Source organism: Sinocyclocheilus anshuiensis, unplaced genomic scaffold (genome assembly GCF_001515605.1).
Source record: "Sinocyclocheilus anshuiensis isolate Anshui unplaced genomic scaffold, SAMN03320099.WGS_v1.1 scaffold1800, whole genome shotgun sequence".
Lineage (NCBI taxonomy): Eukaryota > Metazoa > Chordata > Actinopteri > Cypriniformes > Cyprinidae > Sinocyclocheilus > Sinocyclocheilus anshuiensis.
In genome coordinates, this window is record NW_015557201.1 from 426,548 (window position 1) to 440,029 (window position 13,482).

At 34.3% G+C, this 13,482-nt stretch overlaps 2 protein-coding genes across 4 annotated transcripts in view; one reads left to right on the forward strand and one right to left on the reverse strand.

Annotated features, from left to right (window-relative positions):
- The window catches only part of LOC107678872 (serine/threonine-protein kinase TAO2-like), a 57,076-nt gene extending 52,510 nt beyond the window's left edge, over window positions 1-4,566 (reverse strand). For all 3 annotated transcript variants that reach the window (XR_001632980.1, XM_016474295.1, XM_016474294.1), the window contains exon 1: window positions 4,098-4,566. The gene's annotated coding sequence lies outside the window, so the exon portion shown is untranslated. The remainder of the gene's footprint in view (window positions 1-4,097) is intronic.
- A 3,583-nt stretch (window positions 4,567-8,149) lies between these two features.
- Window positions 8,150-13,170, forward strand: LOC107678868 (trypsin-2-like). The gene is made up of 6 exons (XM_016474292.1): window positions 8,150-8,236; window positions 10,226-10,246; window positions 10,360-10,528; window positions 10,608-10,873; window positions 10,978-11,120; window positions 12,889-13,170. Exons 1-6 carry the CDS (start codon window positions 8,182-8,184, stop codon window positions 13,168-13,170), a joined length of 936 nt encoding a protein of 311 aa, XP_016329778.1. The 5' UTR covers window positions 8,150-8,181.
- Window positions 13,171-13,482: the final 312 nt, after the last annotated feature.

The following is a 13,482-nucleotide window of genomic DNA, read 5'->3' on the forward strand; positions in this document are numbered from 1 at the left end:
ATCAAAACTTTTCTGAAGACAGTCGGTTCCCTTCAGAGATACATTCATATAAAACACCCGCGCTGCGTTTTGATTTTTAAACGTGTAGTGCTCATGTTTATTCAACGAAGTCAAATGCCACAAATAAATCAATGTATGGGAAACACTGGTAATGTATATTGAAATATCGGAAATGTGTTTAAAAATCATATCACCGTTATTGAAAAAAATTGTATCGCGATACATATTGATATTGAATTATTGTCCAGCCCTACTTTCTAAACATGCGGTTCTCTTGTGCGAGATGCGAGTGCAACGGTGATAGATGTGCGAAATATGCATTCTGTGTGAATGGTTTAGTTTCAGTTTTGACGTAAACAAGATCTTCTCCGCATCGATGTTCTCTTTTCCCGCAATATTTGTAATCAACAACGCCGCAGCATATAGTGGCTTCAACTGGATAGGTTAACAAAAACATTAAAATGTAATGACACTTACATCGTCATCGCATCTCGTGCGCCACTGATAAGGCAGCCTCCTAAAATTCGAATGCAACGTTTTTGCATTCGAATGTGGATTTTTATTTTAAATTCGACGAATATTACATCTAAAAAATGCACATTTAAAGGTCTCCTCTTTTGGTGAAAGTTTTCAGACAGCTTTCAAAATGGCCCCCAGACAGTATGAACACATGGAGACCCATATCTCAATGTGCAATGATCTGATTGACGTGAAATTACAGGAGGTATATAGCAGGGCTCTACAGTGCGACCATTTCAGTCGCATTTGTGACTGAAAACTACTGCGTGCGACTGAAAATTTTTTAGGAGCACCAGTGCGACTGACCCGATCATCATCATATTTGTGATTGTGCTCAGGGGTCGCGATGAACTAAGATGAGTGACAGCTTTTAATGATTTATAAGGGAGTTTGTAAATGTGATACTGATTTAATACAACAGTGCAATAAACAAGAAGTTAATATTAAGTGACTTACATTGTCTGACTATACCACTATTGTCTAATTTTGCTCTATTTCGTCGTCGAAAATAGTTTAAAACAAAGACACAGCGGATCTTCTGTGCCACCTCTACAAATTAATTTTGTTAATACTGATTTAATTTGATTGGTAACTTATGTTTCTTATTCTACTTGTTCTTATTCTGTCATTTTAATTACAATTTTTAAAAAGCTTATAAAATATAAAATTTTTTAAGAATTTGATAAAAGATGACATACTTTTAATAAAGTTAGAAAAATGCCATTACAAAGGTAAAAACAAAATTCCACTGTAAATCACTTTAAGGAGTCAAATATCAGCCTAATGGGAAGGCTAATTTTTTTAGGAAATTTTGGATTATTGATTAGAAGGTGCTCCTAACATTTTAAACGTGCTCCTAAATTTTTGAAGTGCTCCTAAAAAGAAAAGTAAGTGTAAAGCCCTGTATAGTAACAAACACATCAATTGATTAAGACATCAAGTAGGATAATAAATTCTTTTTTCTTTTTATAATCTGATCTCAAAAATGTAAGTGTGCTTAATGGGTACATGAGCTTAATAGGTACGTTTACTCTACTTGCCAGGATGGGTATTTTGACATACTTTTGTATACTTGCTCATTCAGGTGGCTCGCGGCTGTCTGTGCGCACGCTGTTCACACAGAACACAGCACACGAGTACTGAAAGGAGTTGTCTTTCACACACAAATGCTGTTTAATCGCTTGAATTTTTAAATTGTGCGCACGCTGTTCACACAGAACATGGATTTCAGGGTTATAATGGGAATTGTATTGGTTTTAATGTAAACTATAATGGTGTCTACTAGTATTTGATGGATTCTATTGGTGGGATGTAATCTGGCAGATGGCAACCAATAGAACAACAATAATTCCTATTGGAATAATGCCCAAAACAAAAAGAAATTTTGTAATGGTTTAATGGAAACTATAAGAATTTCTGTGATGGTTTCTATTGTTTTTTTCAGCAGGGTAATGATACCCATACTGTGCTGCACATTATTGACAATATTGAGCTGAAGCTTGACTTTGCAAATTTAAAATCGCAAATCAAATCGCAATCGCAATATCTGTCAAAAAAATCGCAATTTGATCTTTTCCCCCAAATCGCACAGCCCTATATTCGAGTGTAACAGATTATTGAAAACTAAACAAATGTAGGGTGGGTTCTATGCATTGTATTTCGAGATGCTTGCAGGGTCGGGTTTAAATGGACTGAATGATCTGAGAAGTCCTACATACGCCACCAGAGATTTCACCAGAAAGTTCATTTATGACATTTTGAAACACTACAAGGTCAAAATTGTTTTAAAAATGAAACATGCACAGTTGTTCACAATAACATCAATTACAGGCATTCAGTAAATCAATTTCATTTCATGCCGAGTTAATACATATTTGACATGAAGCACAGACGACCAATGATAGAGACGGAAATTTCCGACAAACATGTTTTGGGAAAGCCAGCTCGGAAAACATCTCTAGAACAGACACTCAGATTGAAATATATTACTTCAGCCAGACACCCCTGCACAATCAGACAGACGGTGACTCAATCACACCGCGGGAGACAAAGTAAAAGCCAAACAAGTTCATCTGAGTCTCAAAGCTTTTAGCGGCATAGGAAACTTTTGTAATTTCTGGTTGCTGGAATGAAGACTAGAAAATAAATCAAGGAAAAGCAAATGTCATTTGAGCTCTGTGGATCACCAGTGCTTCCTTTTGCTTCAAACAGCATGATTACAGGGTGGTGGGGGTCTATGGGATGGAGAAGTCTATTTCGCATTTCTTGTTTAAAGAAAGGAGGTTCACGCAAGATCTAAGGGAAAACCCACAGCTGCAAACCAACTCATAAAACAAATCTTTACAACAGTAGTTCTCAATCCTGAAATCCTGCACATTCTGAATATCTATATATTTAAAGGGATGGTTCATTGAAAAATTAAAATTCGGTCATCACTGACTCACGTCATTCCAACCCCATTCGTTCATCTTCGAAACCCAAATGAAGATATTTAATAAAAACCTGAGAGATTTCTGTCCCCTCAACTTCAAGCCCATGTAACCAAACCTTTGATTCAAAAAACACTGATCAATTGTTTAAATGTGAATAAAATCCTAAATTAAACCTGTTCATCATATAAAGTGATGGTGTCTATTTAGATGATTGACATTTTTTATTCATATGGATTGCATTTACCATGTTTTATATGAATTTTTTGAAGCAACAAAGTTTTGGTTACACAGACTTTCAGTGGAAGGAACGGAATCTCTCAGGTTTATTAAAAATATCTTCATTATGTCTTCTTATAGGCTTGAATTAGGGTGAATAATTGATGACAGCATTTTAATTTTTGGGTGAAATAACTGTTAAGGTCACCGCCTGATTTATATCTTCAGTTCACCAACAGAGGCTCCAAGACCTGGGTGTGTCATCCATCCAAAATGTGCAGCAACCAGAACTGAGAAGTATATCTTTACAAAGTATTGATGAGGTCTTTGACAGTCTACTAACATTACACAATAAATATCAAGTATTGATAACACTCCGCCTAATATGCTATTATTGTACTTAAATGGTACCCAGTAATGCTCTTCCTTCTACCCACTGAGTGCACTTAAGTCCGTAATGCGTTTGTGCAGTTGAAGCACACCTCTCACACCACTAAAACCTTTCATGTGGACTTTGTGTGCAGTGAAGTGTAAAGATTTGCATACTATTGTATAAATGCTAATTAGGAATGGGGGAAGAATCAGTTTCCGGTGTTCTGCTGGAAAAGGGAAACTAAACAATAGAGAAACACACCGGCTGTGTCTCAAAACCTTTTGGGTATTAGAGGCAAAATACGGTGTCCGATGCTTTTTAGATAGGCAGCTCACTAGGTTTTGAGACACATCCAACTAGCTTAAAATGGAACAGTTAGTATTTTAGTACAAACCTATGGTTATACTGTAATGATGGAAGAAGCCCGGCTAGTTCATGACAGGCTCAAGATGAGCGTCTGTCAACAACGGAAAGCCTGAACTTTATGCAACTATAAATGCCTCACATTCACCATTATGTTATAAACTCAAGTGTTAAAAGAAAACAGACTGTCTTACCGTGGTGTGCTGCGATCCTGCGCTTTATTCCCGGTGAATAAACAGTTATCCGGCTTCCTCCGCAAATAACCGTGGCGTTTGTTGTCGTTTTTTGACCGCAGGGACGTTTCAAATCAACACACGGTCCATATTTCTACCAACGTCCGCCTTCTAGCTTGCTTAGAGTATAATTTGATAAGTATGGATGTCGTACAACACTTTAGTGTCTATGAAGTCTTTATCTCATTCTTTCGCTAACGGTTCTTTAGCCAGCTAGCCAACTGTTTCCTCTTTGAATACAGGCCGCGGCTGGTGAATAGGCCCGCTCCCGCGCCTATCATATTGCACAGTTACATCCGCACTTTTGATTCTCGGTATGATTTGAAGACTAATTTTATTCTGTGCCTGATTGTCTTTCTATCTAACCCCTCTTTTTTGTCCAGGATACGCAAAATGGCTACGTGGGGCGGGAGCCAACCGGAAGGAAGGTCAAAATTATGTGCCACTTGTTTCCGGTGAAGAGTGGCGTCGGGAATCTGACATCTTGATAAGGGCAAAGTTTTGTTTTTTTTTGAGCTTTAACAATAAAGATACAATGACACGTTGTACATAATAACAACTGCTAGATACATTACCCAACTTTAAAGTGTAGATTATAACATTGCTATAATAAACAGACTGCTCTTTTAAACAGAAGAGATGTTTCATACACTTCATGTTACATGCCAGCTTGTTCACTGAGCCATACAGTTTCTAAAGTCATTTTTTGAATCTGCACAGAAAAGTCTAAAATAAGGTTTTATGGTTACCTTTGCTTTATACAACTTGAAATATCCCAAGCAAAATTAACAATTTTATATTGCAAGAGCAAAATAAATAAGAGGTTCTGGCTCAAACTACAGAAAGTCAAATCAGTTCACATTTATTTATATAGCAATACAGATTGTTTCAAAGCAACTTCACATGAATAAACCGTATAACAACAGTGTTACTGTTGTAAAATTCATCAGTTATAAAATTACATCAATTTCAACTGTAAAGCAGCAGCACTGCAGAAGACAATACTGTCATTATTCAGCTCATTTAATTCTGTTTCAATTCAGTTCAATAAATGTCATTGTTTCAATGTCCATAAATTATGGAACAAATTCAATTCAGATGCAAAGCAGCTCTACAGAAGGCATTAATGTTATTATTCAGCTCAAGTTAATTCAATGTTGATTAAATTCAGTTCAATAATAGTGTTGAGGCTGCAAAGATCATTATCCAGCTCAATTCAGTTTAAATTTTGTTCTCATCCAAGAGTGTTAAAAGTGCATATAAATCGATAATGTTACTGAATCTGAAAGGACATAAAGGTCAAATATCGCATCGAAACTGATTACGAAAAGGGATGGTTAATGACTATGCATAGATAATATCTATGCACTTCAAGGGCAAACTATGTATGTTATACTTGTGTACTGTTGAACTCTTTAATGAGGGTGTCAACATGTCAAGTTAATGAGGGTGTCAAGTTAACTTTTAAACATTTTGCTGCCTTAATTGATTACCAGTTACTAACAACTAATAACTATTACTAATAACTAATATGATTTCTATTTTTTGAGTTTATATATATATATATATATATATATATATATATGGGTACATAAACATGTACTATAATGAGGCCATGGTTAATAATGATGTAATCAATGAACAAACTTTCATTACCATTAAAGGGGAAAAAAAACATATTGACTCTCTACTGTCACTGACACTGTATTTCCCTGTGTATGAGTGGATGGCAGTTTACTATAAAAGAGAATTGACTTGTCAGAAAAAAGACCTGTTTATATTTTCATAATTAGTCATCTATTAGATAGCAATGCAACTGAATGATGTTTATGCGTGTAGTTATGACTTTGTGACAATTAGAATACTTATAATGAAATTAGAATTTTTTACTTTACAATTGGAACCATTAAACATAACGTTAAACTAGAACACTTTCAGCAGTTTCCATAAAGCCACATAAGGGTAGACTATTATTTAAAAGTAAAAACAATTATGTATTGATGTATTTATTGATGTATCTGCAGAATAAACAAATATTAATTTAATTTATACAAACATGGTATCCATGGTTTTCATTTCACAGTTTTGTAGTGTTTACTCCAGACACTGCTGCTCATGATACAGAGATGATCAACATACTGTAAGAACTCTTGCTAACCATATCCATTGTTTTTTAATAGTTTATGGCAGTTCTTTACGAAGAGCAGACTTATAATTGGTACATGTGGAATTTATCTTTTCTTAGCCATTATCAAAGATAATAGTGAAAAAAATAAAATAGTGACGTACTTTTGAAAAAGCACATGTGAATGTGCAGTTAATTGTGCAGGGCATGAGATCATCACCCAGGCCTTGAGGAAATGTTTTTTTCTACTGAGAGAAACATTCAGGTTTGTCCACAGTAATAAAACCAGTAAAACTAGATTGTAAAGCAAACAGTCATGATCAAATGACACTTGAGGAAATTCTAAGTAAAAGTACAAATAACTTTACACAACATTGATTAAGTTAAGGTAAGTCAGCAACATATGTAAAAAAAAAAAAAAAGAAAGAAAAATACTTTTTTTTAGACAGATTTAATTAAATCAGTTCCTATTCATACTTTATTGTAGTCCATACATTCTCTCTCTCTCTCGCTCTCTCTCTCTCTCTCTCAATTTTTTACCACTTAAGTTTGAAATAGAATTTTATGTATAAATAATATATATTATTTTAAAATTAAAATAAAATGGATCAAAAGTGACAGACATTTCTGCTACACAAGTTTTCTATTTGAAATAAATTGTTATTTTCAGCTTTCTATTCATCAACGTTCCATGAAATAAACACATTACAGTTTTAACCAAAAATAAGCTGCTTTGAACATTTCTTATAATAATACGAAATGTTTCTTGAGCACCAAATCAGCATATTACAACGATTTCTGAAGGGTCATATGACAATAAAGCCTGGAGTAATGATTGCTGAAAATTCATTCATTTGATGTCAGTGTGACATCAAATGAATAAATTGCAGTTTAAAATATATTAAAATAGGAAATAATATTTTAAATTTTTAGGGATGCACCGAAATGAAAATTCTTGGCCGAAGCCGAACAAAATGAAACACTGGGCCAAACTACACAAGTTTTCTATTTGAAATAAATTGTTATTTTCAGCTTTCTATTCATCAACGTTCCATGAAATAAACACATTACAGTTTTAACCAAAAATAAGCTGCTTTGAACATTTCTTATAATAATACGAAATGTTTCTTGAGCACCAAATCAGCATATTACAACGATTTCTGAAGAATCATGTGACACTGAAGACTGGAGTAATGAAATTAAAATTCAGCTTTGTCATCAGGAATAAATTACATGTAAAGATATATTAAATATAAAACCATTATTATAAATTGTAATAACATTTCACAACATAACTGTTTTTTATTAAATAAATGCAGCCTTGGTGAGCATAAGAGACTTCTTTCAAAAACATTTGAACAGTAGTGTATGTATCTTTCTGTTTAACTGGCACAAATTAATTTTAAAATGACGATTAAAATAATAAAAGCAGAAAAGACTGAGATTCTTTGGACTCACTGGATGGTTTATTGTTTATTTCATGTATCAGGTAAGAGGCAGAAGCAGACTGGAAGTTTATATTAGCAAAAAAAAAGAAAAAGAAAACCGAAGACTTCTCATGTATTTATAACATATTGTATGTCTCTGTCATGCCCATTCAGAATGCTGCTTTGCATAGTAAATTCTAAGCAACGTTGTACACATCAAATTAGAGACACTTGACATTTTGTAATGTGTTAATGTGTAGTGAAGTGACCTTGAACTGAAAAGTGCTCAATACATTCTTAACATTACCTGTAAAGGTGACCGGGATGTGAACTGTAAATACAGAATAAAATGCACTTGAAAAAAAGATGAGTCAGACACTCATGGTGGTTGGTGCAGAGAATGCTTGATGAACATGTTAGTACCTGCTTTACATCTCATTAGAGACCTGAGAGTAGAGGAAACAGCCGTCAGATCACAGAGCAGAGCAGAAGTATGACGTTTAACACAGCGTTGAGTGTTGCTGGAACCATACTTCTGAACATAGCAGGTGAGTCTATAAAATGAAGTATAGATTTAATAATGTTGAAATAGTTTGATAATGACAAGTCAATTGAATTCCTGTTGCTAATGAATTTGTAACTTAAAAACACGGATACCGGCTTAAATAGCAATTGGTGTGAACACATAAACTAGCCGTTTCTCATGATCGGAAACACCTTTTGATTTGAAGTCTTATGTTTGAATGCTTGAAATTGAATTTCAAACATATAAAATGGGATGCCGACTTTGAATTAAACTGTTCTAAAATATGGAAAACTGTGATAATAATAAAGAATGATTAGTGTACAAACAATCAACTGTCTTATACTCCTGTATAATAATAGTATTTATTTGATATTTCAATAACATTTTAATAATAAATATTCCATTTAAATATTTCATAAATAATAGTCCCAAGAGGGGGTTTCACAATGATGCCTCAGAAGGACCATTTTTTGGTTCCCCAAATAAGCTTTCAGTGAACAGCTATTATTTATTTATTATTATTATTTTTACATTTTTTATGTGAAGAACATTTTAATATTCTAAATAACTTTTTCCACCATAAAAAAAACTTTTGTGCAATGTAAAGTTTCCATGGATGTTAAACGTTCTTCATAATAATGGCAATAAAGATAACCTTTATTTTGAAAGCATGTAGCTTGTTTGTTCACTCTTCAAAGCGATGCCATAGAAGAACTAACCTGGGTTCTCCAAAGAACCTTTAAGTACACAGTTCTTAAAATAACCATTATGAAGAACATTTTAATAATCTAAAGAATGTCTTCCACTATATAAAGATCATTTTTTGAAATGAAAAGGTTGCAGGGATATTAAAGTTTCTTCATGGAACCACAGATGCCAATAAAGAACCTTTATGCTTAACGGGTATATGTCAAATCTATGAAATAAGATAGTACTAAAGCATAATTATTATAATGTAGATAAGTTAGTCCAAGTATGTCACTAGGGTAAAAAAAAAATAATCTTGAAAGTGGCTGTAAGACCTATTTCACCAGCTGCACACGTAAGCAGCGAGTCCGTATGTACACTGCTCACGCAAGCATAGTGACACATAGCAGGAAAAATTGGTATTCACTCAGAAATTGCTAGTAAATGAATTACAAAGAATCAGCAAGTAACACATTGAATTAAACGTGATTTTTTAAAGTAAAAAGACTGAAATAGTATTTTAACCCACTGATTCTTTTTGTAGATTAATTACCCTTTAGATATCAATTTGATTCCATAAATTCTATTTAAATTAGTCTGAATTAAGTATAGCGCTTACAGGCCAATTCCCGATAACCATTTTATAATTTAGGGCCATTATTAAAACAAATACTTCATTCAGTAACCCAAGATGCTGTACAGAGAACACATGAACCTGCTTTTGTTGTTACACTGCTGCTTCACATGGTGTGAAACAGGCTTCCTAATTTAGCTCACAGGACTGACAGGTTCAGCTTCTATTTTTTAAGACAATGAAATCATTCAACAACCTGGCTACAATCCCTAAATACCTAATGTGAAACTATTATCTTGATTCACGCCAATGGTATGTGCCGACATGTAAAAGGTGAGGTTGCAGGGGTGACCGTGATTTCACCAAGTACAACATGCTCCTGAATCAACATCCTTGTTGATCCTGGAACAACATTCCTATCAGAACCAATCAGAACTGAGGGATAACTTTTCAGGGAATATCTGTTTTAGGCTTACAGTCAGGGTTAGGTGCTTCTACACCCTTGTTAATCAGCTATCATTTCACACTGGTTTTAGGAATAAATTATGGGTAGGGTTAGGTTTAGGGGTAGGGATTGGGTTAAGTCTATATTTTTGGACAGTTACTGTATGTTGATCCAGGATCAACAAAATATGTTGAACCAGGAACATGTCTTACTTGGCAAAATGACAGCGACCAGGTTGCAGGCTACACAAACCAGTTCATCCGCTCCATTCATGTTCATCTAATTGCTTGGTCTCTGTTTTCCAGGTTCTTTCTGCCAGTTAGATGGTAAGTTGTCATAGACTTAACGACCATAAAACTATTGTTCCACATATCTTGTGTGCATTAAATTATTATATCATTTTAATTGGGAATTCCCACATCGTCTTTCCTCTCATCAGTATGTGGTCAAGCCCCCTTCAACAACAAGATTGTTGGAGGGCAGGATGCAACGGAAGGTGCTTGGCCGTGGCAAGTCAGCATTCAAAGCGCCACATTTGGAGGCCATTTCTGTGGTGGGAGTCTAATCAATAAAGACTGGGTTTTGTCTGCAGCTCACTGTTTCCAGAGGTATGAAGTTTAAATACAGCTCAAGACACTATTATGAACTGATGCTAGTTGAATTAAAACTGACTTTCCCTATATACAGTTCAATGAGTACCATTGAGATCTACCTAGGACGTCAGAGCCAGTCGGGCTCAAACCCTAATGAAGCTTTCAGGACAGCGAGTAGAGTCATCAACCATCCTGACTATTCCGATCCTACCCATGACAACGACATAGCACTGCTCCAGCTCTCCTCATCTGTGACTTTCTCTGAATATATTAGGCCAGTCTGTCTGGCGGCTGCTGGTAGTAAATTTGCTGCAGGTTCAGACAGCTGGGTCACTGGATGGGGAACACTACAGTCTGGAGGTGAGTGAAGATTTGCTTGCAAAACAACAATACTGCAAAGCTCAACAATTAACTGTAATTGGACATTAAAAGCCACTAAAATTGTCCTCTGACCTGTGTCACAGGTGCGTCTCCTGACAAACTGCAGGAGGTGATGATACCAGTTGTGAGCAACAGTGACTGTGATGATGCTTATGACATTCTCAAAATCACAAGCAATATGATTTGTGCTGGATTGTTAAATGAGGGAGGAAAAGATTCATGTCAGGTAAGACATCAGTCATTCATTTGAACATTTTTAATTTACAAAACACTAATTAAAAGTTTTTAAGTAACCTGCAAGCTTTACATTAGTAATTGATAATAATCTATCAGTTTTGCCTTAGTAAAAAACTAGCCTAATGGGCAATCAACACTAACCCAACACTAACCCCTAAAATTGATATTTTACAGTCACTGTTATACATTACACACAACTTAAATCATTGTATAGACTAGTAGGAATTATATATATAAAAAAAAAGTCTGCTAACCAGTGCAACCACTGGTAACAGTCCTATCAATGTCCAGCACAGTTGTATTACTAGAATATGAAATGGTCGAAGTATTTCAATACAAGCATTTCAGTCAAATTTCATGTATGCAATATTATAAAATTAAAAAATAAATAAATATAATTACTATATTTAAATGTACATTTAAATTTAACCGGTTTTCCCCCAAAGGCTGGAATATACACGACTTTTAAAAGCTGAACAGATCTTAAAATACTGGGAATCATACACTTACCAACTTTGTAATAGTCATAATTTGTAATAGTAGTAGTAGGACTTAATATAGTAGGAAATAGTAGGAAAAACTGGCCATCATACTAGCCTACGGTGACCGGGAGGGGACATGTTCGGTTCACTTATTGTTGTTGTGGCCACGACACATTAACACGTGGGAACGTCATATTAACTCGTGGGAATGTGATATTATGTCGCGGCCACGAGATAATTTTGTCGAGGTAATGACATCCTTATGTCGTTGGCACACGATGTGAAGTCTCGAGATCCTATGTTGAGGGAACAACATCCATTTCTCGTGGCCACGACTTCTTATGTTTACTTCTTTCTTATTCTTGTAAATTCTTTAACAGATCATGTATTTTTATTTAATATTTGTATATAAACCTGTATTTATTTGATCCAAAAAAAAAATAATAATATTGTGAAATATTAATTATATTTTTACTATCACTTTTTATCTATTAACACATCCTTGCTGAATAAAAGTATTAATTTCTTTTTTTCTTTTTTTAAAAGAAGAAACAATTTACTGACCCCAAACTTTTGAGTAGTATATTGTAACACCAAAGTTCTAGTTTGAATAAACACTGTTCTTTTTAGGTCCCCAAAAAATATGAAGCAGCACAACTTTTTTTTTAACAGCAGTTTGCAACATTGATTATAAATTAGCATATTAGATTTATTTCTGAAGGAAGACTGGAGTAATAATGCTGAAAATTCAGCTTTGTTTCACAGGAATAAATGATATTTTAAAGTATATTCAAATATAAAACTGTTATTTTAAATAGCAATAATATTTCACAAAATGATGTTTTTTTCTGTATTTTTGATCAAATAAATTCAGCCTTGATGAAAGAAACTTCTTCAAAAACATTAAAAAACGTACTGATCCCAAACTTTTGAATGGCAGAGTGTGTTAGAGAAATTATATATATATAATTTTTACAAAGTGGCCATTCTAAATTGAAGCAACAAATTATTAAATTGTGGCCACGAATTAACAAGTCATGAAAAAGGGTACTCAATTCGTGGCCATGATAATATCTTTTTTTCCCGCATGACTTATACGTCAGCATGACATCAGACCTAGTCGGATGACATTTGGACATATTTCCAACTGGCATGCATCTTGATCGGTTGATGATTGGTTCTGCACACATTTTAATAGTCAGTTTTTAACGTTTTTTTCTGTATTTTCATATATATAAATGTGATATATTATAAATCTTGTATTAATCAAAACAGGGAGACTCTGGAGGTCCACTGGTCAGTAGGAACGGCTCCCTGTGGATTCAGTCCGGCGTTGTTAGTTTTGGTATTGGATGTGCAGACCCTAAATATCCCGGTGTGTATGCCAGAGTCTCTCAGTACCAGGACTGGATCACCTCTACAATAGGCAGCAACCCACCTGGATTTGTCGAATTCAACAACAATGCATTCATAAACTCACCCAACCTCCTTTTATTTGCAGTTTCTCTAACATTCTCCATCATTCCTTCCATAAGCTCCCTATATCTCTCTTCATAGAGATCGTTTTAATGACAGTTCTCAGGTTTTTTGTTGTTGAAGAGAATAATTGTGCTTTACAAGTTTTCAGAAATATGTGAAAAGGTGCATAGTTATATTGTCGTTTATTCTTTATCTTTTTAAAAATGTACTATTCTTGGAAAGCTACACTTACTCATATTTATTGCACATTAATGAAGTTCAGCAAGCTTTTGCCCTCAGAATGTTAATGATTGTTTCATCTCTCAATCCTAATTGCATTGCATTGCATTACGTTTTGCCCCTCACAATAAAAACTACAGAGCTTTAATCATAAAACTAAGCATCTAAATA

What these genes read in the sequence shown, in the direction of transcription:
- LOC107678868 (XM_016474292.1), top strand. Translation starts at nt 8,182, where the DNA reads ATGACGTTTAACACAGCGTTGAGTGTTGCTGGAACCATACTTCTGAAC. An exon ending in CATACTTCTGAACATAGCAG is followed by an intron (nt 8,237 to 10,225) that starts GTGAGTCTATAA and finishes TCTGTTTTCCAG; the next exon opens with GTTCTTTCTGCCAGTTAGAT. An exon ending in TTCTTTCTGCCAGTTAGATG is followed by an intron (nt 10,247 to 10,359) that starts GTAAGTTGTCAT and finishes TCCTCTCATCAG; the next exon opens with TATGTGGTCAAGCCCCCTTC.